Raw genomic sequence first — 24,128 nt, 5'->3', positions numbered from 1 at the left:
AAATTAAAATTTAAAAAAAAAATAATTTAAATTTATAAATAAATATTTCACAACGAAAATTGTTTCAAACCGAAAATATTTAATAAAAATTCTTCTAAAATAAAAAAATAATTTTTTTCAAAAATTTCGATTTATTATAAATTTCGATTATTAATTTAAATTATTTATAATCAAATTAAAATTAAAATCACAATTTTAAACTTTTAATTAAAAAATCAAAATTAATCCTTAATTAAGAAATTAATTATTTTTTTAAATTTCATTAAAAATTAATTTTTAATTTTCGACTTTTCAAATAGGTCAAGGGACAAAAAGTTAAAAATAAATTCAAAGCAACTTAAATTGACTGTTTTTATTGTAGAACTTTTAATTTATAAAATTGGCAAACAAAATCTCCTAGTTTAAATATTATTTATTTCTCAATAAAAACTATTTTACAGTACTTAAAAAGGTTTTTTTTCACACAGACGCGACTTGGCTTATTTTTTCATTCCTATAAAATTCCTTGATACTTGTAATTTCTATTGGAGTTCCTTTCAAAACTTGTGAATTGGCATCCGTTATTTTCACTGAAACATAATCTCCGGGTTTGAATTTTCGCTTTTGACTGCTTTTTGTGTCATTTAATTCAAGAGACGGGATAATTACTTTAATATTGCCATCAGTTCGTCCTTGAAATTCTTTTTCAGAACGTTTACTGGCACCTTCGATGAGAATCAGTTCTGTTCCGCCGATTAATTTTTGATTTTGCTCCAACGCTCCTGCTCTGAAAGTATCAACCATGCGAATAACTCGTTGTTTCTTAACTTCTTCCGGGACATCGTCCTGCATTCGTCGATGAGCAGTCGTTTTTTCTCGCATACTGTACGGAAACAAGAACGCCACGTTATATTTCACTTTTTCCATGAGCGAAATTGTGTCCTCGAACTCTTCGTCTGTTTCGCCACAAAAACCGCAGATAAAATCGCTGGACAATGAAACATTTGGAATAATCGAGCGAACGTGGTCAATTAATTCGAGATAAGCTTCGCGGGTGTAGCCTCGTCGCATGCGTTCCAAAACTGTTGTACTGCCACTTTGCGCTGGGAGGTGAAGACTTTTGCAAATATTTGGATAGTTGTTGATTGTTGTGAGAAATTCGTCGGGGAAATCTTTCGGGTGAGGCGAAGTGAATCTTATTCTAACTTCGGGAACGGCTTCGGCTATTCTGGCGAGTAATTCTCCAAATCGGGCACCACCTTCTTTGTTTTTGTAAACAGTTCGGAAGCCTTTTGCAATTTGAGAGGCGTTTTGAGAGGGTTTCGTCTGTGTATCTCGATAACTGTTGACATTCTGACCCAAAAGAGTAATTTCTTTGATGCCTTCTTCCGCTAATTTTCGTACTTCTTCTTCAATTGAGGGTATTGGACGTGATCTTTCTCTTCCTCTTGTGAACGGAACAATGCAGTATGAGCACATGTTATCACAACCACGCATAATTGACCTAAAAAAAAATAAATTTTACTAAAAAATAAAGTACGATCGAATTCAAAAAAAAAAATTATTTTAAAATTTTGACAACATAGATGAATTTTTATGGAGTTTTTATTTTTCTTTGATTTTTGCATTTTTTTTATAAATTTTCCATTTTTTTTTAATTTTCATATTTAAAAATAATTTTTTTATGAAGGAATTTAAAATTTAAAATATTTTTTTTATAATATTAATAAAATTAATGGATCGAAAAAAAATTAATTTTTGTAAAAAAAAAAAAAATTTTAAATCCTAATCATTTTTTCAGCAAAGTAAAAATACTATTTTTTTTTTTTAAATTTAATTTTTTTTTGAAAATTTTTTACTAAAAACGAACAAAACAGCAAAAATAAATCTTTTTGAACTGTTAATTATAATAAATTTTCAATAAAATTCCATTAAGGCGAATAAATTTAATATTTTCATTTTTTGTCCCATGAGGATTTTCTCGAGGGGGGGGGAAATAAAAAAAAATAAATATTTTTGATTTTTTTGTTTGTAATTTTTTAACGTTTTTGAACGTTAAATATTGAATCTTAAGATTTATTTAATTTTAGTTTATATTATTTATAAAGAAATTATAAAGAAAAATTCAACAAAATCTCCTAAAATAAAAATTTTGAAAAAAAAAATAATTTTGGTCACGTGACTTTCAAAAAAATTTTTTTCAACATTTCTATAGAAAATGTCGTAATTAAGCAAATTTCTTTAATTTTTGTATAATTTTACCATAAACAGTAATTTTTCATGATTTTTTAATATAAAAATTCCAAAATATGTCAAAAATATTTGTATTTTATATTTAATTTTTATTTTTCCCCCTGAATTTTTTCGACAAAATCCGAGGGGAGGGGACAAAAAATTGATAAATTAAATTTATTCGCCTAAAATATTTTTTTTTATTTTTTTCCCTATCTTGATAAAAAAAAAATTGAACTTAATTTTGATTTTGCAGTAAAATTTGCTAAAAAAAATTAAAACTTACACAAAAGCTGACACCGAATTCTCATCCAGTCGAACAGGAGTAACATCGGCATACGTCTCATCAAGCGACAGCAGCACATTGACCGCCGCATTCTTTCCATCCCGTGTCAAAGCCAGCAATCGTGGTAGATCTTTGTAAGCATCCGGACCACAAACAATATCCACCGACTTTTCCTCCTCCAAAACTTTCGTCTTAAGCCTTTCTGCCATGCATCCCAAAATTCCCACTTGAAGTCGCGGTCTCCTTTTCGATCGATTGGCTTTCATTGCGGAAATATGCTTCAGCCGGTTCCAAATTTTAATTTCTGCTCCCTCGCGGATTGCACAAGTCATTAACAAGGCGGCATCAGCTTCTTGTATATTCTCAGTTTTATCGTAGCCGTTCTTTTTGAGGATGGACCAGACAATTTCCGTGTCGCTCACATTCATTTGACATCCGTAGGTCTCGATGAAAACTTTCCGATTGTTCCCGTAAAAGTCAAGAGAACTCAAATAAGAGTCGTCTTCGGTACCAACTTTGGGTAAGTTTCGTCCTGCAACCAGAAATTCTTGTAAATTTGGTCCGTCTTTGATGTTCCGGATTTTCGTTTGCGTATCTGAGTAATTTCGCGTAAATTTTTCATATCTCACTGCTTTGTTTAGTATTCTACGAAGCATTTTTTATGGGTTTTGACCCTTTTTGAGACGAATCAAGGGATATTTTTAATAAAAAATTAATAAAAAATCAAGACTATAGTTGAATTGTTATGATTTTCGATGAGAAATAATCCCAGGTTTTAATTGAAAATCTCTTGTCAACAACTTTTCGGTCAATTTTGACACTTTAAACTACCATGCTCGATTGTTGACGAACAAAAAAAGAAGAAATATGAGACAATTTCGTTTATTTGTAGGAAATATTCCTGCTGGAACGACCGAGGATGAGCTTTCTAGCGAGTTTAGTGCTTATGGACACGTTAAAGGAATTGAATTGAAGCAAAAAGACGCAAGTCACTTCGGTTTCATCAATCTTGAGACCGAAGATCGATGTGTGGAACAATGTAAGTCATCATTTTCATTCCAATTTTTTTTTAAATTCATTAAATTTTGATTTTAGGCATACAAGAGTTCAGTCAAATCCAGTACAAAGGACAATATCTGGCAGTTTCACGTGCCAAGGAGAGTTTTTTGGATCGTCTAAAGCGCGAACGGGAAGAAGCTGAACAACTCAAGGCTCGCAAAGGTGGCGACAACTCCGGATCTGAATCGAAATCGGTTGAAAACAGCAAGAAAAGCTCCCTTCCGACCCTTCCAACGTTCGTTGCAGCCACAAAAGACGACGAAAGTAGTGAATCTAGTAGCGAAAGTGAAGATGAATTACCAGCTCCTGCACCACCAGTTCAATCGCGACCACTAACAGAACGCGTAAAACCCCGAAACGAGGATGAATTTGTGAAAAAATGGAACTCAGAAGCCTATGTACAGAATGGATGTTTGAAAATTGTGCCGATTACGGGTGAAGTTGCCGATGTCATCAAGCATCCGAAGGTGAAAGAGATAAAAACCGGTCAAACGGAGCAAGATAAGAAACGATTAAAGGGTCTCGAGTCGATCAAAAATGCATATGACCAGAAAATGAAGACAATTCAAGACGCCTTATCAGCTTCGATCGACGGAAAAAGTGCGAATAAGATAGTTTTCGATGCAGAAGACGGCGACGAAGGCAAAGGATCTTCAAATAAATTGACACTTTTCGACGAAGATCAGGACAACGAAGACTTGGTCGAGTACAAGCAAGATTTTCAGGTCAAAAAACAATTCCAAGGTGCCAAGGGAGAAGAACTTTTCCAACTGCAGGCGAAATTTAAGGGAGATTCACGTTTCGTCATGGACAGCAAATTCATGGAACAAGATCCAAATAGCAAGAAAGACGGCAAAAACAAGGAAAAGCCAAAGAAGAAACCGACAACAGTCGAAAAAGAAATCGAACAACAGCTGAAATTGTTGCAACAAATGGGAACAACTGTCGATCCAAAGCGTCCGCAAGACAAAAACAAGACAATGGTGCGATTTGACCCAAGCAATCCGGAACATAACAAATATTTAGCCAGTAAAAATGATGACGGGCTCGATCGAGCGGGAGTTGTAGCTCAAACTGTCCAAGAAGAATACGAAGTTTCAACGGATCAATACACAAAAGTCAGTAAATCGCTGAAAGAAACCTTGGGACAAGGCACTGGCGGGTTTAGTTTGCTTCAAATGTTTGGAAAAAACGACAACGAGGAGCAAGAAACATCCGGAGGACATGAATTCACAACGGGACCAACTTCGAGTGAAGGGAAAAGATTCCGTTATGACTCGTCTGACGAAGAAGATGACGTTGAAAAGGCTGGAAAACCAGCTAAAAAGCTGAAAATCGAATCAAAACCAGAAACTGCCAAGGTTACTAGTGGAAAATTCTCCAAAATGGGCGTTTTTCAGGAAAACTTTTTCATGACTGCTGATGATGAACGATTAAAAGGTAATTTTTTCACAAATAAATTAAGAAAATTCAAAATTTAATTTTTAAAAAATATTTTTAGAGGGCCTTAAATTCTTTATTTTACCATCGACCAGCTCGAAAGACGAAGATCGAGATGCGGTAATGAAAAATTTGAAACAGATCACCAAACAAAAGGTGAAGAAACAGAATTTGATGAAGAGTCGCAAAGAAATGTACGTGAAATCCTTCCAAAAATCAACGTCACAGAATAAATTTAGTGGAAAACGGAGGAATAAAGCGTATTAAAAAAATATTTTGAAATAAATTTTAATTTTTTTTTATTTCTTACATTTTTATTTTATTTTATTATTTTATGAAAAAGAAAGTCCTTAACAAGTAAATAATAGTACAACTTTAATATTCAAGAAAAAAAAATATTTGAAAAAATTTAACACTAAGGTTTTGGGACGCATCTGGTCACATTTATCTTTAATTATTCCACACAAAAAATAAAATCCATTTAAAAAAGCTTTGAAACGCTTTTTTTAATCCCTTAAAAATTAATACTTTTTTGCCTTCATACACTTATTCTGAAAATTTATTTACATGAATTTTTATTAAATATTGCTATTTAGTGGTTCATTTATGGCTTTTCTCGCTTCTTAAAGTTCCGCTTTGACGCACATCGATGAATGATATCGGCGACAGGCGATTTGTGATCAAAAACTTTCATCAGTTGTGTGCGCGCGTCATTAATTCCATCGATGATGATTTTTTCGCGTTGCATGTTGCCCTGAAAAATTTAAAAAAATGTCATCATTTTAATTTAAAATTAATTTTTCGGGAATTTTTACCTTTAATAATTCGCTAACACGATCGACATCGGGACTTGAATTATGAGCTTCCATCGATTCGAGTTGGGAAGCCAATTTGTCGTACACTTGAGATTCCAGTTCACACTAAAATTTAAAAATTTGGATAATTTTTGTTTCTTTTTTCAAAAATAAAAATAATTACCAATTCCTCAACTTGCGAGCTGAGATGATAAATTTTCCAGCCATTCACTTTTTGAAGGACATGTGCTTGATTTGCCAAATCCATGACGGAGGGTCTTCGTTCGTCACGCGGTCTCACGTCAGAGTAACGTTGGAAATGGTTGTTGGCGGCCTTCCACGTTTGTTTATAGCACTAAAAAAATTAAAGTAGAAGAAATGAAAAAAAAATCGTGGAATTAGTAAATCGTGGAAATAAGTCCGCTATCTAAGTTAAACCCAATTATGTATATTTTCCAATTTCTTTAAGATAAAAAGATTTTAAATCAAATAGACATTGTAATAAAAAAAGGATTAAGTACTTAAAAATTTGAAAATTTTTTACAATTTTTATGTAAAAATTTTCATAATTTTTCAAGAAAAATTTCCAAAAAATTTTTGAAAAATTTTCAATTTATTCTAATAGTTTTGGAAATCATATTTTATCATAAATTTTCTTCTCTAAAAATATTTTTCATAAAATTATTAATTTTTTTTTTCAAAATTTTTAAACAGTTATTTTTTATGTTTTTTTTTATTTTATTTTATTTTTTTTTATTTTTAATATAAAATATTCTGAAATCTATTTTAAATAAGCAAATTTCAAAGTGACTAGTAAAAAAACATCAAAAATATTATTTAACGCTCAAAAATGGATAAAATTTTGTCATTTGGTATGAAAATAGTATTTCAAAACTTTTTTTTTTATTTTGCCCTCCCCCACTTTATTTTAAAAAATTTTGGACTTTATTTTTAATTTTCATTTGGAGCGGTCTTAAGTAAAAAAAAAACGAAAAAGTAGGATAATTTAAAAAAAAATCAATGAAAATTTTAAATATAGGTTTTGAAATACTTTTTCAAAAAATGACTATTTTTAACAATTTTTGAAAATTTTCAGTTCATACTTTTTAAAAATTTATTTAAAAAAATTGCAAATTTATTATTATGAAAATTGTTTAATTTTGGTAAACAAATTTTTTAAGAAAACTTCTTGCCAAAATATTAGGTACATATTTATTTTTGTTCAAAATATAAATAGCAAAAAATTCAAAAAACGATCCAGTTTTCAAAAATTATTTTTAAATTGATTTTTCATATCATTTTTTCATATTTTGGGTATTTTTGGATTTTTTTCTTATTTTTTTTAAATTTTGATCATTGGGTAATGTTATGTATTAGGTTTGATTTAAAAAAAATAGATATTAGATCATTACAAACCTGTAAAAGGCTGACAGATTGTGGCTTTTTCACTGTCATTTCGTTACTTTGTTTGATGGCATTGTTGTTGATCAATTTATTGTTCGAATTTTGCATCATGTACATATTGGAAGTGTTAATATTTTCATTTCTAAAAGAAAAAAAAATCATGAATAATTTTTATTTAATTTTTAAATCTTTTAAAAACTCACGATTTCCTCGGTTTCTTCCTTGGCGATGGATCAATCTGTCCATTGCTGCTACTTTCCGTGGAATTTTGATGTGGCACGCCGCTATGCATGCTCGATCTGCCCGACGGTCCCCCAAAAAGATCATTCATGTGATTGCCATACATGAGATTCGCCATCTCTTCTTGCTCCTGCTGATCGATATTCGGACTAGACGTGGCACTGACAGTCGTGGAGCCATCGGTGCTCGGTGGGCGTGAATGCGGCGACATTGGACGGTCATCTTGTTGCTGCGACGACAAATGTTGCAATTGCTGTTGAATTTGTTGCACTTGTTGCTGCTGCTGTTTGGCCATTTGTTGCGCCGATTGCGTCGACATGGAGCCAGCACTTGATGCCGACACCGGAATTGCCGTCAAATTTTTACCCGAATGTCTGATGGGTGACCCCTCGCTATCGCGTTTCCGCAAAATGCTCGAGGAGCTCGACGACACATTCGGACGCGGTGACTCTACTTTGCTCACGGATGCCGGAATCATGATGGATTGCGACGAAAGTCCCTGAATAATTTGACCTTGACTTTGATTGTTGAGCTGCGAGATCGTTTGAATGGTGCTTTGCGAGTTGTTGTTGCTGTTCGAGACGTGACTCGATGCGATGGTATTGGGAACAGCGATGATTTGCGTGCTGTGCGTTTGATTGCCGGAACTATCGACGAGCAGCTGGGGGTTGAAACGCACCGGAACCGTTTGAATTTGTCCCTGCCCTTGGCTCATGTTCGAGGTGGAGACGTGAATTTGTCCGACGGTCGTTCGATTACTTGTGGGAACGACAGCAAATGATCCCGGTTGCGGCGTGTACGAAATACTTGACGAAATAACGGTGCCTCCTGAGCTACTAGTGCTTTCTGTCGCACCACTTGACGACGAGGACGATGTTTGACTCGTCATTATCGGATTCATGGTCGACACAACAGTACTCGTTGCTTTGCTAACTGTCGTTTTGGGCAACGAAAAAATCGAATCAATGATCGTGGACGACGAAATACTCACAGAAGACGTACTCGGGATGTGTTCATAGATGAATTTCGTAGCGGGCGAGATAAAAGTACCACTTGGCAATCCACTTGCCACTGTTCCCGATGGCTGCGATGAAATTTGCTGCCCGCCACTTAGGTTCGGCGGCGTTGTATGAATAAACACCGAGGTCCCACTCTGATTATTTTGTTGCCCACTGTTCTCAATTTGTTGTCGTGGCAACACTTTCGCCACCGGAGTCTCGCGATTCGACATTGTCGATATACCGCGAATGACATTTCCCGGCAAATTCGCTACGGAAACCGTCACCAAGGGGATCGTCTTGCCACACGACGTAATTGTGCTGTTTTGCGACGAATTTTGTTGCTGCTGTTGCACACTCGTGATTATTTGATGTTGTTGTTGTTGCGGATTGACACTCAAAATATGCGCAATTTGGGGACTTTTTTGCGTTTGCAGCTGTCCTTGACTGTTCAAAACGGCGCCTTGCACAATGGAAGCCGTCAACTGTTGATTTTGACTCATGTTTCCGCCTTGTCCTTGATTGCCGCCTTGCTGCAAATTCGTCACGGTAATTGTGGCGGGCGAATTACTGGTGCTCGTGCCCAAAGATCCGGTGGCGGGAGCAGCTGTCGCAATTTTACTCACATGGGCGATCGTCAATTGTTGCGGAATTTGCGTTTTTACGTTCGGAAATCTGATGATTGGCTGCAAAGTCATGACATTTGCGGGAACGCCACGTGCATTGATGACTTGAGCTGTGCCGCCAGGTTGAATTATGCGGGCAGGGATCTGCGCCAAGTTAGTTGTTACTGTTCCCGTTGTCGTTCGAGTTGATGCGGCACTAGGTATTGTCGCGAGAACTGGAACGCTTTGTCGGATCGACAAATTTGCGGTGCTGACACGCATTCCCAAGTTGCTTGTCGGTAATCGCTGCAAGGGGCGGACTTGTCGTTGAGTCCCGATACTCGTAGCAACAGCCAAACGTTGTCCCTGTCCAAAAGTTTGATTCGGTTGGGTGCTCGAAACTTGGCTGTAGACCAAAGAAGCGCCTTGTTGACGTGGCGGCAATGCCAAAGTTGCTACAAATGCCTGATTATTGCCCGCCGTGATGACATTTGCTCCGTGCACCGTCTGATTACTTTGCTGGATGCTCGTTTGTTGCGTCAACGAGTTGTTGCTGCTGCTGTTTTGCGGTATCGCTTGTGTCACGACACGCGGGCGCGGCGATTGCGTGATATTAGCGCGAATTAGTTGCGTTGGGACTTGTACTTGAACCCCACTGCTGGACATCCAGGTGGTTCCTTGCGGAATTAGCGTCGCCGTTGCCGATGAATTTGGGGCGCGGGGCGATCCAGTTGTGCGTACGAAAGATTGCGTGATATTTGTGACGGTTGAGGGCGGAGTTGAGCCTCGAATTGGCGTCGAGCCACGCGGCGCTTGGATATTTGTCACCGTTGTGGGTCCCCGTGGCAGATACGAAGTTGGCGTTACGGGACGCGAAACTGTTATCCGATTGTCCACTTGCTTGATCATCGTTTGCACTTGAGGCACTAATTGCGTCTGGATAATTTGGGCGCCGCCAGTCGACGACGAGGGGATCGTAACAACTCGCATCGGTTGCATCGTACGGAATTGCGGATGTAATGTTGCCGTGGTACCGCCTTTGTTGTCCTTCGTTAACGCGACTTTTGTCGTCAAATCGAACTTGTTGAGATTTTTGTCGCCGCCACCGTCCTGCATTGTGTCGGTTTAGCGGATTTTTTGCACTTTCTCTCGTTTTTTTGCCGAATTAATGTGCTATGTGTGTCGTGTAGGTGACGAAAACTTTTATGGATGTGGACCAACGCCACAAATAAAATGTCTTTTTTCACGCGTTTTCCAACTATTTCGGCAAACTAATACTAGATTTGTGTTTTCGGGTGTCTCGTGAATCTTTTTCACATATTTTTGTCAAATTATGCGCACTAAATCTCCCGAAATTTACATCAATTACGAGCTTTTTCACTCTGTTGTTGACCAAAATAGTGTTTGAATCAGCCAAGTTGCAATTTTTGGACAGACCCGAGGCACAGACGGCAAGAAATTTCCAATTGCGCGCTGGAACTCATATCTCCCATGAGACGAATGAAAGTGATAACTGAAAACAAAAATAATTTCACGACGAAAAACGCGAAAATTGATGAAAACTCGTAAATTCATGGCAAATAATCCAAAAAAATCGTTGAAAACTGCGTGAAAAATCGTAATTTTTGTATGAAAATTAATTTCCATTGAAAATCCTCCGAAATAGGTGAGAAATCAGCTGTTTTTTGAACATTTTCGTAAAACCATGCTCACTTAGCGTTGCCACATTTCCTTTTATTTATCGATTTCATTTGATTGGCACGAGTTCGAGTCTCGGGGAACGCCAGACTTTTTTATTCATCCAGCGATTTTTGTCTTTTTTCGCAGCAAAAGGACCGTAAGAAATTTTCCGCAACATGGAAAACACGGAAAATGCGTCCCAAAATGCGACGCAAAAGCAAGTGCCACAACAACAAATGCCAGCAGGAGTGAGTAATGCAGAAACATCGGTCAAGAAGTTGATCCCGTTAAAAGGACTAAAGAAAATTAACCCGGCACTCTTGAAAAATGTCAAAGATGCGATGATTAGTGCAGTTGCCAAGTCCAAAAGTGAGACAAATTACCTTTTAATGAGCTTTTTCTTATCTTGATTGCCTTTTTTCTTCGTTTTCAGTTGTGAATAGTGATGCAAAAACAACAACAACGTCAAAAACGCAAGAAATTGTTCATCAAAAACCACCGAAAAAGGATGTGAAAGTGAAAATTTTGAGTGTTGAGAATCCGCAGTTGAACGTAAAAGATCTTTTTCCGAATTTGACGTTGCCTGAAGCTCCAAAAGTTCAAAATTCAGAAGGAACTGCGTCAAAAAGTGAAATGGCGAAGGTTTCAAAGCCAATTCGCAGTGGAGCTAGTGATGCCGTCAAATTAGCGCTCGCTAAAAAACTTGCCAATAAGAAGCTCGTAGCAGCTGCCATCAAAAATAAGTCTACGAGAAACGTCAAACCACCACCAAAAGATCCTCCAGTAGTCGTTGAGCCGTCTAGCGATATGGAAATTGATCAAACGATAACTTCTGTGATGGACGTGCCAAGTACGTCGGGTCATATTGTGTATGCCACCGAATCTTTGACACCATTAACGCCTTCGAAAATCGATATTAGCTCGCTTCCCGTGATAATTGACGATGGAACTCTTGCCCCATTGATCGTCGTGCCGCCCGCAGAGAATTTTCAGCAGCAGAATTTCGTTGTTTCGACGCCATCCAGCGTCAAACGCAAAATTTCCTTCAGCAATGAGTCAGATTCGGAAGTCATTTTGAAATCGCCTGCTAAAAATCGTGAAGTTTCGGTGGCAATTAAACAACCAGGTGTTGTACAATTAGATCCTCCAGTCAAATTTCATCAAAAAATTGCGTCACCAGTAAAAATCGAGAAAAAATCCGAAGCTATCGATCTTGGCGAGTACACGGTCCATCGTGGTGGTAATCCCACAATTCGATCACCTTCATCGAATATTCGAGTTCCCTTTGAAATCCATGGAGACACGAAGCGGAGAATTTGTTTGACAAAAATTACGACTTCTGATCCGCAACTCAAGCAAAATGTGCTGCAGGGATGTCGAAAACTCGTAAAATCCACATCAACTCCCTTCGTGAAGATCAAAGATGAACGAGACTCGGACGATGAATTGCATGGATTCACGTCGGCGGAGATCGAGGCATCGAAACGCATGATGGAAAGTCGTTTGGGGTATCTTAAACGCAATTCGGAGGGATCTTCAGAGAAAAATAAATCCACGGAAGAACCAAAAGTGAAACCAAAAGTTGTGGCAAACATCAAATCTATGCTAAAAAACTCTTCGCTGCAGGAAAAATTGAAGCAAGCAGTGGAGGCAAATAGGAAAAATATGGTGGAGCTTACGAAGGAACCTGACAAAGTCACTGAAAAGTCACAAAAAAAGACGAAACAGACGGAAATTAAAAATTGGTTGGTGAAAAAAGCTACAGAAGTGCAAAAATCTGAAGAAAAGTCTATAAAAGAGGCTTTAACTCCAGTGAAAGTAAGTAAAAAATTATTTTTCATCCAAAACTGTACCATTAAAAAATTATTTCTTTTAGATCGTTTCAAATAAAAGTTCACCAAAAGTCATCCCAGTCGTGAATTCCAGTATAGAAGAGGCGAAAGTCATCAAGAGACCCATTGAACGTTCAAGAAAGCAATCAGAAGTTTGTGAGAGTCCGTTAAAATCTTCTACAGAAGATATAAAAATTTCAAATAAATCCGTTGAACGATCAAGAAAAGGCTTAAAAACTGATGAAAGTCCGTTAAGAGTAGAAAAATCGTTTTCAGAAGAGCTCAAAGCCATTGACGAAACAGTTGGACGTTCAAGAAAACATTCAGAAACCCTTGGAAGTCCTCGAAAACGAGAAAATTCTGTTTCAGAAGAAATTAAAGTGAGTCAAAAGCATGTTGAACGTATACGAACACCATCAAAATCTACTGAAAGTCCTTCAAAAAGTCAAAATTTAGTTCCTGAATCCGTTGAACGTTCTAGAAAATCCTCAAAAACCAGTGAAAGTCCGTCGAAATGTGAAAAATTATCAAATGAAATATCAAGTAGGTCGCGAAAAAATAGTGAAAAAATCGATGAAAGTTCAAAAAGTAGGAAAAAATCAATTTCTGAGGTGATTTCAGAGGCAAAAAGTGATAAGAGTCCATTAAAATCACCAGAAAAAGTGACAAATGAGGTTCAAATTGACTCCACGCCACAATCGCCGAACGTTAAATCATCTCTGCTGGATATTCGCGAGAAATTATCACAATCTCTCGGTTCAATATCGAGTGCAAGTTCATCAAATCCCGAAATTAGCTCAATTTTGGAACTGCTGAAGCAAGATTCACTTTTAAATGATTTTGTAAAATTTGCTAAGGAGAAAATGGTGAAGACTGGATCTTCCGAAGTGGAAAATGTTGAAAGTAGTGAAAAGGAAAAATCAAAAATTGATCAAAATATTGCTAGTCCTTCAAAAAATCAGAAAAAATCGCATGAAAATGTTAAAAGAACAAAAAGTGTAAGTGAAGAAATTAAAAGTCCCGTTCACGAAAAATTAAAAAGTCCAGAAAAAGTTCAAGAAAAGCCAAAAGAAATCGAGTCTGATGACGATTCTCGTGGATTTGACGATAATTTCTGTTCTAGACCAGAATCGCCTGTTGATAGAACGGAAGAAACAAAAGTCGATAAAGTAGATTTGCCAAGTTCAAAGAAGACTGACGACAATGAAGCAAAAAAATCAAAGGAAATTTCACATGTGACATCTCCAATCAAAGTTCCTACACCTGTTGAACCGGAAATTAAGTCTCCGAAAAAGGGTTTGGTAGAAAATATTGTTTTGGAGTCACAAAAATCTGAAGAAACATCAACAAAAACAGTTATCGGCTCACAACGAAGTCTTTCAATAAACAGAAATAGCTTGCCAAAAACACTGAAACCAAAGAAAAAGTTCACTCCTTTGATCCCAAAGGCGAGAATGAAGGGAATTTTGTCTAAAACAGTCAATAAAGATGCAAAAGTAGCAGAAAGTGATAAAGAACCTGTAAAAACTTCGGAAATTTTAAATCCAGAAATCGAAGATTTATCAGAAAACTCGATTTTAGTAGAAAATTCCACAGAAAATCCTTCGATAGAAGAAGGTAAAAAGTCTTCTGAAGAAAATAAAGAGCTAAAAGCTCATGAAACATCAGAAAAATCCGTATCGCAAAGACGTCGATCGAGTTTAAAATCACCAACGAAGGAAGCTGAAGTAGTTTGTGATGAAAAAAGAAGAAAATCTAGCACTTCAGAGCAAAAAATTTTGCTAGAAAAACCTAAAAGTGACTTAAAAAGTTCTGAAACACCAAAGAAACAACAAACAAAAGAACTTTTAGAAGACAAAATCCTAGAAAATGGCACAAATTTACCAGAAACTGTCGTTGATGAGCCGAAAAATGATCAAAAACTTGAAGATTTAAACTCAAAACGACACAAAAGTAAAAGTACCGACCCAATAAAAGAACTTTCATCGAAAAATTCAACTGAAAATGAACCAGAAACCAGTCCAGTTGTTCCTGAACGTCGAAAAAGTCGACTTTTAACGCTACCCGAAGCAAATATTTCGAGCAATGTGACTGATTTTGACTCCTCCATGGCTGAGTTTATGGCAGAAAATGTTGTTACTGAAAAGAAAATGCCTGAAAAAGAATTAAAAATTGTTGATGAACCTCCAGTGGTTGAACAAATCGAACCAGAAAAATCAAAAGAAGTGATTGAAATCGATTTACCAAAAGAAATCCCTTCAGAAAAACCTGAATTAACTGAAAAACTCGAAGAAACAGCTCAAAACGAAGAAGTTGAAACACCAAAAATACCGGAAACTCCTGTGTCGAAAAGAAGAGGTCGTCCAAAAAAATCAACTCCGATGGAAACTTCAACTCCAAAGGCAGGAAAGTCCTCTGAACCTGAATTTCCTGTTGAATTTGGACTTTTGCGACGCAAAGCAGCGACTCAAGCCGATCAAAAACGACGATCTAAGTCGAGTAATGAGATTCCGTCTACTCCTTTGCCTTCTGAACCCGAAATTAAAGAAGAATCGACGCCAACAGACACGCCAAAGTCACGTCGAGGCAGAAAACGAAAAAATGAATCAACTCCAAAAACGATTCCTGCCGAGGAAAACAATTCTGATGACGACGACGAAGAACCTCTGAGTGCCTTGTCGAAAGGAAAACGAAAAATTGACACTTCCACTCCAGCTCCTGCCCCAAAAAAGCACAAAGCTGACACGGATTACACTTGTAGCGCATGCAACCAATTCATAGAACGGAAAAAGTGGCTTAAGCACTTAATTCAACACAACGGACTTGCATGGCGCATCGAACTGGATCCCCCGATTGACATTGAAAATGAAAATGTCAAGTTGAATACGATGATCCGCTTCCAAAAAGAACGAAGAATTCCCGTTTTAACGTGCGAAAAATGTGGCGAACAGAAGAAATCAGCACTCGGTTTGATTGGCCACCTGAAAAAATGTGGATTGGCACCGGAGGAACTCGACAAAGTAAAGATCAAGTGTGAGCATTGCGGTAGTTTATGCATGTCCTATAGCATGCCGATCCATTTGAGGAATCATTGTCGCGTTTTGAAGGAACGAGAAGCTGAGGAAAGGCAAAAAATGTTGGCAGAAACTGCTCCGGTGGTGAATGAAGAGCCAGAATTTAATGATTCGGGAAGAGTTAAACGACGAGCGGTCAAAAAGTGAGTAAATTTTGAAAAACTTTTGATTTTTTATTAAAATTTTTATGATTTTTTAGAGCTGAGGCATTACTTAAAGGCGAAAGTAATTTAGATTTCAATCCTGATCAGGTAAATTTTTTATTTTTTGAATAAAAAAAATTATTTTCAACATTTTTAATTTTTTTTTTTAGTTCATAATCGGAAAGAAAAAACACAAAATCAACGTCCGCACGATCAACAAATGGCAAAAAATCCTAGAAGAAGGTGATTTAATTGGTTGTTACCACAACGCCGATTGTCAAGTCAAAAGCAAATCTATCGAGGAAGCGACTCAACACCAAGAGACTTGCGAATTTGCCAATTTAATTTATTGCGCCGCTTGTTGCTTCCGTTCCAACAGCCGAAATGAAGTTTTTGAACATGTCAAAGCGAATCACGGTCCCGGCGATGAACGAAAATTCTTCGAAGACGAGGACTCGGACGCATACGAGGCAAAATCTGACAATGCTGAGAGTGAAAGTGACATTTCCGAAGGCGAAGATGAATCTGATATCGATACGCCGACGGAAAATGACGGCTCGGACGTGGAAAATACGAGAAAAGCAAATAAACGTCGTCGAATCGAAGATCAAAGACATTTGGCGAGAAGTAATGATGTTGGGATGAACCCGAAATATCAAATGTTGCGTTACATGACGTTTAAAGAGTTGTCACAGTTTAAGTCAGCAGCTGATTTGTTGATAGAATTGTAAGTTTTTTCAATTTTTATGACTAAAAAATTAATTTTAATTGAAAATGTAAACTTTTAGCTACAAAGAAAATTACTCACTTGACGGTTTGTATCCAGAATTGAAGCCGAAGCAAATAAAAATTTTAGCAGCAAAGGAAAAAATCGCTTATGAGCCTATAATTCGTTCATCAATGAAATATTTCATTCAAACAGCTTCCAAATACAGTCCGGATCCCATTGCAATAAAAGTTGAAAACGATCAATGGAAAAGTTTGTCACTTTATGAATCTTCTACAACAGGTAAGAATGTGACAAAATGTCGATAAAGTAGATTTTAATTTTATTTTTACCATTTTCAGACTCGTCAATTCTGTTTGTCGGTGGTTCGGTGACATCAATGCAGTGGCTTCCGTTCCCCGATTCCTACAACGGACCTCAAATACTAGTCGTTACCAGCAAAAGGGACCCAAATAGTTTCATGAGTTACGCAAAAGCTGCTCCCGAAACGTCTTTTATTCAACTTTGGTCCTTTGAAAAATCATCTCGGACAAAGACAAATGCCAAAATAGGCGAAAATGTGTCGCATTTGTACTCAATCGCTATTGATGATGGTCCAATTTGGGATTTAAAAGTCTGTCCGAGTGGCGGTTACGTCGAAAATGAACGTTTAGGATTAATTTCCTGCACAAGTATTTCTGGAAAAGTTTTTCTTTATGCCCTGCCGTCGCTGGAAAACATTAAAAACGGAAAATCTGACGGAACGATGATTAAATTAGAGCCTAATTTAATTCTAGATTCCGGAATTACAGCTGAAAATGTTTTTGGATGCAAAATTGCATGGAGTCGTCAGAAAAATCATTCGTTACTTGCTGCTGGATTCTCGAATGGAGTGATCGCTATGTGGAAATTAGACACAAATTCGTCTCTTCTTCGAAGAAAATCATCAAACGGATTAATTTTGTCTCCAATTCAGACATTTGTGGCACATCAGGAAGCCGTTACTTGTCTCTGCTTCCATCATTCGTCAAATGGGGACTATTTACTGAGTGGAAGTCAAGATCGTCGTTTAAAAGTGTTCCAATTGAATAACGACACGGAGCCATTGGAAATTTTCATTCTCAAATGTCCGAGTCGTGTTTCATGCGCTGATTGGCCCGTTAATTGGATCGCTTTCTTCTACGGAAGTGACAGTGAATTTTCCTATCAACGCAGCGAACTTAAGCTCAAAAACCCGAATGAGCTTGGACCGTTATTGGATTACGGTTCAATGTGCAATATCTCAAGTACAATCACGGATGTCGCGGTAAATGAGTGGAATGACGTCATTTATTACGGATCGGTAGCTGGCGAAGTGCTTGGATGTTATCGCCCGAATTATCTTCTCACTACTGGAACGGAAAAAACTATCGAAAGATATGTAAGTTTTAAAATTTTTTGAAAAAAAAAAATTTTTTACATTTTTCATCATTTTCAGGTCTACAGTTTCACCCAACTTTGTCCCATCTCAAAATCAACTGAACAAGGAATCGTTTTTTCCGACTTGAGTAACGTAAGTTATTTTTTTTTTCTTACAAAAAAATGAAATCTTACCAAAAACTCTTGCAGAAATCATCAATTGTCGAAAAGAAAACCGTTTGTCAAAACACTCGCAAGGAAGATATTTCCCGGTTGCCGTGTGAAAAAGTCAGCAAAATCATAATTAACCCGAATAAGTCATATTCTAAATATTACGCTGTTGGTTACGAGTCCGGATTCGTGCGAATCAAGAAAAACTCGGCAGACGACAAATAAAGGTCGATAAAGTAGAGATGAACTATTTCTAGTGTACGAGGTCAATAAACGTCCTTGGCCGAGAAAACACACTTGTTAGGAGTGACACACATTTTATATTTTTATCAAAGTTTTTACGATGATATTGACACGTTTTTTTCTGTAAAAAAAAATTTCTAAATATGTAAAGTTATTTAACTAATAATTAATTAATTAATACGTACGTTAAAAACTGTAAGCTTTTTAGGATGTAAGTAATTTATATAAATATGGAGATAAATTGAGATTAAAAAATGAAAAATACTTGTTTGTTAAAAAATTTTTGTTTTTATTGAAATTTTTAAAGCATTAGAATCAAAATGGCTAAATTTAATTTTTTTTCGTATCAGGATTTTGATGAAAACGCGAGATGGATCTTTTAATGCTACTTTAAAATTTATGTAATTTTTTTAAAATGAGGAAAAACTTTTTTTAATTTTATTTTTTATCGTTTTTTAAAATAAATATAATAAAATTCCCAATTTTTTTTAAATGAGTTGATTTTCTCAAAAAGTTCGGTTTTGGAAATTTTTCATAGAATTAATTTTGGTTAAAGACGTCATATCATTTCTTTTTTTAAATAATTTTTGTGATCTAATTTTAAATCGTTTATCCATAAAAATTTATTTTTTTTTTACTACTTTGCTTGTTGAATTTATTTTTACTCTTATTTTTTTTTTTATCAAAGTGAAAATATAAAATTTATTTCAAAAAAATAAAAAAAAACTAGAAATAAGAGAGAATCGAACCAAGTTCTTTAGTAACCAACTCGTTACATTCAATCAATCGAGTCACTGCGTACATTCTTATCAGTACGACAATTAACCAACTAGAGAAATTCATTAATTTTAAAATTTATTTCTTAGGCAACTGCTTTGCTGGGCTTTCGTTTGTGCGATTCTTCTTCTACTTTTGGCTCGTCTCCTTCATTCGACTGTTTTTCAGGAGATCCAGATGTGCTTGAGCTTTCTTCCTCTCCACCTTCAGCATTTTCACCTAAAATTTAAAAAAAATTAATAAAATTTTATTTTTATGTTTCAAAGAAAATTTACCTTCAGCGCCTTCTGCACCCTCAGCTCCTGCAGCGGCCGCTCCCTTTTTCTTCTTACGTTTCCTCTTCTTCTTTCCACCAGTTCCGCCTTCACCACCTTCATCGTCTTCCTCTTCGTCATCTTGCACGTAACCTTTCGGAAAGAATTTTGCACATTCATGCAAACCATCAACCGCGTTCTGACTGATGTAACACGGACCGAGTTCATTGAACGCTAACACTGCATTACTGTTCACTTTTGCCAACTTGATGACGAGTTTGTCGGTACTAAAATTAATAGTTTTAAGAAAATTCTTTAAAAATCACGAAAAATACTCACGGCGCTGGTTTTCGATCATTATATTTGTCTATGTTCTTTGCCAAAAGTTCTGTGTTGTCGGGATCGCCCGATGAAAAGTATCCGAGTGCAAGAACATCTTTCTGGTATTCCTTGCATAAATCTGTGATTTCTCGTTTTTTGTATGCGTCAAAGATGCAACAGAGATGAGGTGGCTCAGGAACAGGATCCGGCGGTAAAAAGTGGTCAGTAAACTGGAAAACGATAATTTTTAGTTATTATTTTAATAGTTCATAAAGCCGCTTAATTTTTTTTTTTTTAATTTTTTGTCTCATCTCAAAAGTCGAAAATCCAATGGGAGAAAGTAAAAAAAAAGTTAAAAATTTCATCAAAAATGTTAAAAAAAATATTTTGCTTTGAAATAAAAAATTATAAAATTTTAAAATTTACCATATGACGCCATCCACGTGAAATTTATGTGATTTCCCCCATCTTGAGACTTCTAAAACTTTTGTTCTGGGACGGATAAAAAAATTTTGAAATTTTCAAAAAACGTGTTTTTTACTGCTCTTCTATTTTTTTAATTTTCACGAACAGTTTCTAAAAAGTATTTTGCTCATTGGGGGTATCTTGACTAAACAGGCATCCGGAAAAAAATGTTCAAAAATTTCAAAAAAATTTAACAAAAGTGAGCCAAATGGCATGAAAATGTTGTTGGAATCCCGTAATTCGGTAGCTTGCTCAATTTCAAAAAAAAAACCAAGAATTTTTATCATTTTTTTGCGTTTTTGAACTATAACATTATTTTTTTGAACCAAAATGTCAAAACTGATTACAGATTTGAAAAGTTCAGGTCTTTTACCATAAAATTGGTATATACCACTCATTGATTGGACTTCGGGAAGTAGGAGTAATGGGAGCTCAAAGATGAGGCTATTTTCTACGCTCAATTTCAGCTATAGGGGCATTTTTTGCACTTTCTTTCTCATTTTTGAGCCGTTTGGAGTTGTCTAAGAGCAATATGATGTATGAGTGATCTTCATGAAATTTTCTCAGCTTTCATTTGCCACAAGCGGTTTCTTCGGTTTGAGCCGTTTTGAGCCAAGTCGTTTTGGACCAGCTATTTTCACTAAAGTAAATTGTTTTTTAGTGTAAATCAACTAAATAAGACAAAAAATTATTGTAAAATTTTTCCTTACATTTGTACCACAGCCCTTCCAAATCGACTCAAACCGATAAACCGCTTAAATGAAAGCTTTTTTTTCTTAACAACTTTTTTGAGCGTAGAAAATTCATTTTTGAGCTCCCATTGCTCCAATTTTTTGTCTCATCTCAAAAGTCGAAAATCCAATGGGAGAAAGTAAAAAAAAAGTTAAAAATTTCATCAAAAATGTTAAAAAAAATATTTTGCTTTGACCAATTATTTAATTAAAATAAAAATAAAAAAAAAATTAAAAAAAATAAAAAATTATAAAATTTTAAAATTTACCATATTATAAAAATTCAAGAGACTCAAAAAAATTTTTTTTTCAAAAATTAAAAAATTGAAAAAAAAATATCAAAAAAAATCTAAAAAGACGAAAAAATTTTATTGAAACTGACCTCATTTAGTTTCTGACCCTTTTGTTGCCCTTTTGTCATTAAAAAGCAAAAATGCTAAAAAAAACCAAAACTCACCGATCGAAAATACAAATAAATGATCGCTGCATTTGTCGTCCGATTATGCGGTGTCCAACATCCCTTCACCGTGACGCTTGTACCTGGCACCGTGAACGGTTCAATCATTTCCTTTTCAAAAGCATCTGGAATCGGATTGCCTCCATCGTCCAAAATCGCTTGTTTATTCGTCAACAATCCCACAAATTCCTTCAAAATATCTTCAGGCGTCCTCAGTTCTCCTTCCGCTAATTTCCAAGCATTAATAATGACATCTTTCTTCAAAACGTAATCCAGAACCGCTTCATCTATCGGATTCGGACAATCCAAAAACAGAATTTCACGATGTTCCTTCGGGATATTTGTTATTTTCCGCTCTTTTGCTGTCAATTCAAACTTATCCGCGGGATCCACGAGTTTTTTATAGATATCCCGCCCAATGTTCGGCATAAAAATCGTACATCCGATATCCGTGATGTGAGCTTTGATTTCGTCCGTGACATGAGTGAGATATTCTTTGCGTTGTCGTTTGGCTTCCGCTTCTTCCGCTTGACGAATCACCTCTTCAGCTTTCTTCTTTTCCTCCAAACGTTCAAGTTCCTCGGGCAAAAGTTCATCAAGTTCGTAAAAAACTCGTTGTGCCTCCTTGGCACGATATTTCGCATCAAGCTCAAGTTCTTCCGTTATAATTCGCATGAGTTTTGGTACGTTTGTGCCAAACATCAAATTAACAATCTTTCCGTGCTATTAAATTGTCAAACGATTAAATTTGTTTTGAAATTTTTTTAACAAGTCACTTACCGAAGCAAAAAGCCACACAGGCTCACTTTTATTGCGAAATCGTGACAAAGCCGTGATTGTGTCGGATTTACACTAAAAAAAAAAATAAATTGCGTGATTAAAGTTTTTTTTTAATAGAGTGTCTGTGTGAAAAAGCGTTCTTACCACTGCCAAATGCAAATTATCGCCACCTAATTCTAGTTTAATTTTTTTTAAACTGCCTACGATGCCGAGACACGGCCCACACCACTCCGTGTACACATCCATGACTGTGAAAAGTGATTAAGAATGACTAGAAATCGATAAATATTTAATGCGGAAACTTTTAGTTCACACCTAATAAGCCAATATCCTTTTCCAGGAACTGCTGAAACTCCTCATCCGTATTTATTTCGGCTTGTAATTGTTGAGCTCCTCCTTTCTTTGCCATTTTTCAGCAATTTTTCTAACAAAAAATTTAGATTTTCACCAAAAAATAATTTTTTAAAGATTTTCGTTACATTTCCCGACGAAAATTTGTTCGAAACTAACGGTTGTAGGTGTAAAACTCCGAAATTTTATATCAATGAAATTTATTTTTCGGTGTGATTGATCGCTACTTAGACATGTAGAAACAACGTTAAATGGTTGTCATGACGCGACGTCATTGTTTCCAACTACGATTTTCTATTTATGTTTAACCTGTTACTATTCTTTTGTGCCATAAATTGGGCAATCTGTTTATTTATTTGCAATTCGTGTTGTTGTTTATTTCGTTTCAATGTCTCGATGTTCGGTGGAGCCTTATAAATCAGCGGCAACATAAGTTTTTTGCTTGTAGTACGACATTTTATTCAAATTAATTCCAATTACGAACGATTTAAATGCAGTTTTTGTGCTTGTAAGACAAGCAAAACGATAAAATGATGATAAAATTAATGATTTACGGAGAAATTTTATGGATAAGATTGGTTTTCATGTTAAAGAAATTGTCGTTGGATATTTTTGGTGAAGAAAAATTTCGTTTTTTGCGGTGTTTCAGTGCAAAGCTTCTGGTTTGAAAATGCTGTCGTGCGAAAAACTGGTAAAGATGAGTCTTTCCAAGTTGATAGTATCGAACAATAAATTTGGATCGGTTGTAATTTAGTTTCTTATCGTAGGACCGTGAATTATTGCCGTGCCAATAAATGGAACGTTGATGAAGACAAGGTTAGGGTTATTTTTAACGACAGCGATAAAAAAGGATATTGATCTAAAAAAAAATGTGAAAGTTTGAAAAGGTCAAAAGTCGATTTTGATTAAAATTGTTTAAAATTATTTAAATCTTTAGGTAAATAAATTTTATATTTTCAATTTTATCAAAAAATAAAAAAAAAAATAATAAATAAAATAAATAAAAAAAAAAAAAAATTTTTTATAAAATTGGAGCATTTTAAACATTTTTAATCTATATTTTTTTATGAAAATTTTACTTGCTTAAAAATGAAATTTAGATAAAAAAATTAAAGTCACGGAAACATTTTTAAAAAAATAAAAGTTTGTTTTTTTTTATTTTAGAAAATGACCAAAAAGTTAAAAATATTAAATTTATTTTTTCGTCATATTTTAATATCACATAAAATTTGGTCCTGAATTAAGGACTTCTTGAGATATATTTAAAAAAAAATCTAAAAATTCGAATTCATTGAAAAAATTATTAACTGAGTCATCACAGAAAAATATTATCAAAAAAGTTTAAAAAACTTACCAAAATAAATTTTATTGACACACTTTTATCATCGTTATCGATAGAAATCCGATAGACAAAAAAAAAACAATTTTTGGTAGTTAATATTTCGATTTTTCCTTCATGTTATCTTGTGGGCATGTGGTCTCGTTGAGCCGAGTGTATGGATCTGGTATTCGAGACCTCATACCTCTAGAACGGCGATTTTTTTTATCTTCTTACCTTTTCAGGACTTTTTTCGTCCTTTGGATGGTCTTTGTCCCGAAATTTTACGAAAAACAGTTCCTTGGGTAGCGCTGATTCAAATTTTTCTTTCTTTTTGATCACGAATTTCATTAATTTAATTAATTTTTTGGGCTCAGTCAATAATTTTTC

General features: G+C 35.3%; 5 protein-coding genes across 5 annotated transcripts; 2 read left to right on the top strand and 3 right to left on the bottom strand.

Moving 5' to 3' along the window:
- Positions 1 to 397: 397 nt before the first annotated feature.
- On the bottom strand, positions 398 to 3,259 carry LOC134836885 (CDK5RAP1-like protein). The gene is made up of 2 exons (XM_063852156.1): positions 2,498 to 3,259; positions 398 to 1,483 (listed from the first exon to the last, which is right to left on the bottom strand). Exons 1-2 carry the CDS (start codon positions 3,151 to 3,153, stop codon positions 460 to 462), a joined length of 1,680 nt encoding a protein of 559 aa, XP_063708226.1. The 5' UTR covers positions 3,154 to 3,259; the 3' UTR covers positions 398 to 459.
- A 79-nt stretch (positions 3,260 to 3,338) lies between these two features.
- Positions 3,339 to 5,305, top strand: LOC134827628 (probable RNA-binding protein CG14230). The gene is made up of 3 exons (XM_063840363.1): positions 3,339 to 3,536; positions 3,593 to 4,996; positions 5,058 to 5,305. The coding sequence occupies exons 1-3, from the start codon at positions 3,365 to 3,367 to the stop codon at positions 5,261 to 5,263; spliced, it is 1,782 nt and encodes a 593-aa protein (XP_063696433.1). The 5' UTR covers positions 3,339 to 3,364; the 3' UTR covers positions 5,264 to 5,305.
- A 43-nt stretch (positions 5,306 to 5,348) lies between these two features.
- Positions 5,349 to 10,430, bottom strand: LOC134827627 (histone deacetylase complex subunit SAP130). Its single transcript, XM_063840362.1, has 5 exons — positions 7,398 to 10,430; positions 7,207 to 7,336; positions 5,975 to 6,145; positions 5,812 to 5,916; positions 5,349 to 5,750 (listed from the first exon to the last, which is right to left on the bottom strand). Exons 1-5 carry the CDS (start codon positions 10,151 to 10,153, stop codon positions 5,601 to 5,603), a joined length of 3,312 nt encoding a protein of 1,103 aa, XP_063696432.1. The 5' UTR covers positions 10,154 to 10,430; the 3' UTR covers positions 5,349 to 5,600.
- A 142-nt stretch (positions 10,431 to 10,572) lies between these two features.
- On the top strand, positions 10,573 to 18,525 carry LOC134827630 (microtubule-associated protein futsch). The gene is made up of 10 exons (XM_063840364.1): positions 10,573 to 10,703; positions 10,865 to 11,086; positions 11,151 to 12,535; positions 12,594 to 15,766; positions 15,823 to 15,874; positions 15,937 to 16,493; positions 16,555 to 16,775; positions 16,835 to 17,892; positions 17,950 to 18,024; positions 18,081 to 18,525. The coding sequence occupies exons 2-10, from the start codon at positions 10,894 to 10,896 to the stop codon at positions 18,264 to 18,266; spliced, it is 6,900 nt and encodes a 2,299-aa protein (XP_063696434.1). The 5' UTR covers positions 10,573 to 10,703; positions 10,865 to 10,893; the 3' UTR covers positions 18,267 to 18,525.
- Positions 18,526 to 19,146: 621 nt separating this feature from the next.
- LOC134837434 (uncharacterized) lies at positions 19,147 to 22,478 on the bottom strand. The gene is made up of 7 exons (XM_063852809.1): positions 22,385 to 22,478; positions 22,214 to 22,317; positions 22,070 to 22,141; positions 21,290 to 22,012; positions 19,655 to 19,866; positions 19,337 to 19,602; positions 19,147 to 19,280 (listed from the first exon to the last, which is right to left on the bottom strand). The coding sequence occupies exons 1-7, from the start codon at positions 22,476 to 22,478 to the stop codon at positions 19,147 to 19,149; spliced, it is 1,605 nt and encodes a 534-aa protein (XP_063708879.1).
- Positions 22,479 to 24,128: the final 1,650 nt, after the last annotated feature.

This window comes from Culicoides brevitarsis, chromosome 1, assembly GCF_036172545.1.
Source record: "Culicoides brevitarsis isolate CSIRO-B50_1 chromosome 1, AGI_CSIRO_Cbre_v1, whole genome shotgun sequence".
NCBI classification, from domain to species: domain Eukaryota; kingdom Metazoa; phylum Arthropoda; class Insecta; order Diptera; family Ceratopogonidae; genus Culicoides; species Culicoides brevitarsis.
The sequence above is the reverse complement of the archived record's forward strand: the minus strand, read 5'-3'. Positions and strand labels throughout refer to the sequence as shown.

Excerpts from the sequence above, each read along its gene's own strand:
- LOC134827627 (XM_063840362.1), bottom strand. The coding sequence starts at position 10,153 with ATGCAGGACGGTGGCGGCGACAAAAATCTCAACAAGTTCGATTTGACG. Across the intron at positions 7,337-7,397 it reads AGGAAGAAACCGAGGAAATC|AAATGAAAATATTAACACTT; the intron begins GTGAGTTTTTAA and ends TTTTTCTTTTAG. Across the intron at positions 5,751-5,811 it reads GTGTTAGCGAATTATTAAAG|GGCAACATGCAACGCGAAAA; the intron begins GTAAAAATTCCC and ends TAAATTTTTCAG.
- LOC134836885 (XM_063852156.1), bottom strand. The coding sequence starts at position 3,153 with ATGCTTCGTAGAATACTAAACAAAGCAGTGAGATATGAAAAATTTACG. Across the intron at positions 1,484-2,497 it reads AATTCGGTGTCAGCTTTTGT|GTCAATTATGCGTGGTTGTG; the intron begins GTAAGTTTTAAT and ends ATTTTTTTTTAG.
- LOC134827630 (XM_063840364.1), top strand. The coding sequence starts at position 10,894 with ATGGAAAACACGGAAAATGCGTCCCAAAATGCGACGCAAAAGCAAGTG. Across the intron at positions 11,087-11,150 it reads TGCAGTTGCCAAGTCCAAAA|TTGTGAATAGTGATGCAAAA; the intron begins GTGAGACAAATT and ends CTTCGTTTTCAG. Across the intron at positions 15,875-15,936 it reads TAGATTTCAATCCTGATCAG|TTCATAATCGGAAAGAAAAA; the intron begins GTAAATTTTTTA and ends TTTTTTTTTTAG.
- LOC134827628 (XM_063840363.1), top strand. The coding sequence starts at position 3,365 with ATGAGACAATTTCGTTTATTTGTAGGAAATATTCCTGCTGGAACGACC. Across the intron at positions 3,537-3,592 it reads AGATCGATGTGTGGAACAAT|GCATACAAGAGTTCAGTCAA; the intron begins GTAAGTCATCAT and ends TTTTGATTTTAG. Across the intron at positions 4,997-5,057 it reads TGATGATGAACGATTAAAAG|AGGGCCTTAAATTCTTTATT; the intron begins GTAATTTTTTCA and ends AAATATTTTTAG.
- LOC134837434 (XM_063852809.1), bottom strand. The coding sequence starts at position 22,478 with ATGGCAAAGAAAGGAGGAGCTCAACAATTACAAGCCGAAATAAATACG. Across the intron at positions 22,318-22,384 it reads AAAGGATATTGGCTTATTAG|TCATGGATGTGTACACGGAG; the intron begins GTGTGAACTAAA and ends CACTTTTCACAG. Across the intron at positions 22,142-22,213 it reads ATAATTTGCATTTGGCAGTG|TGTAAATCCGACACAATCAC; the intron begins GTAAGAACGCTT and ends TTTTTTTTTTAG.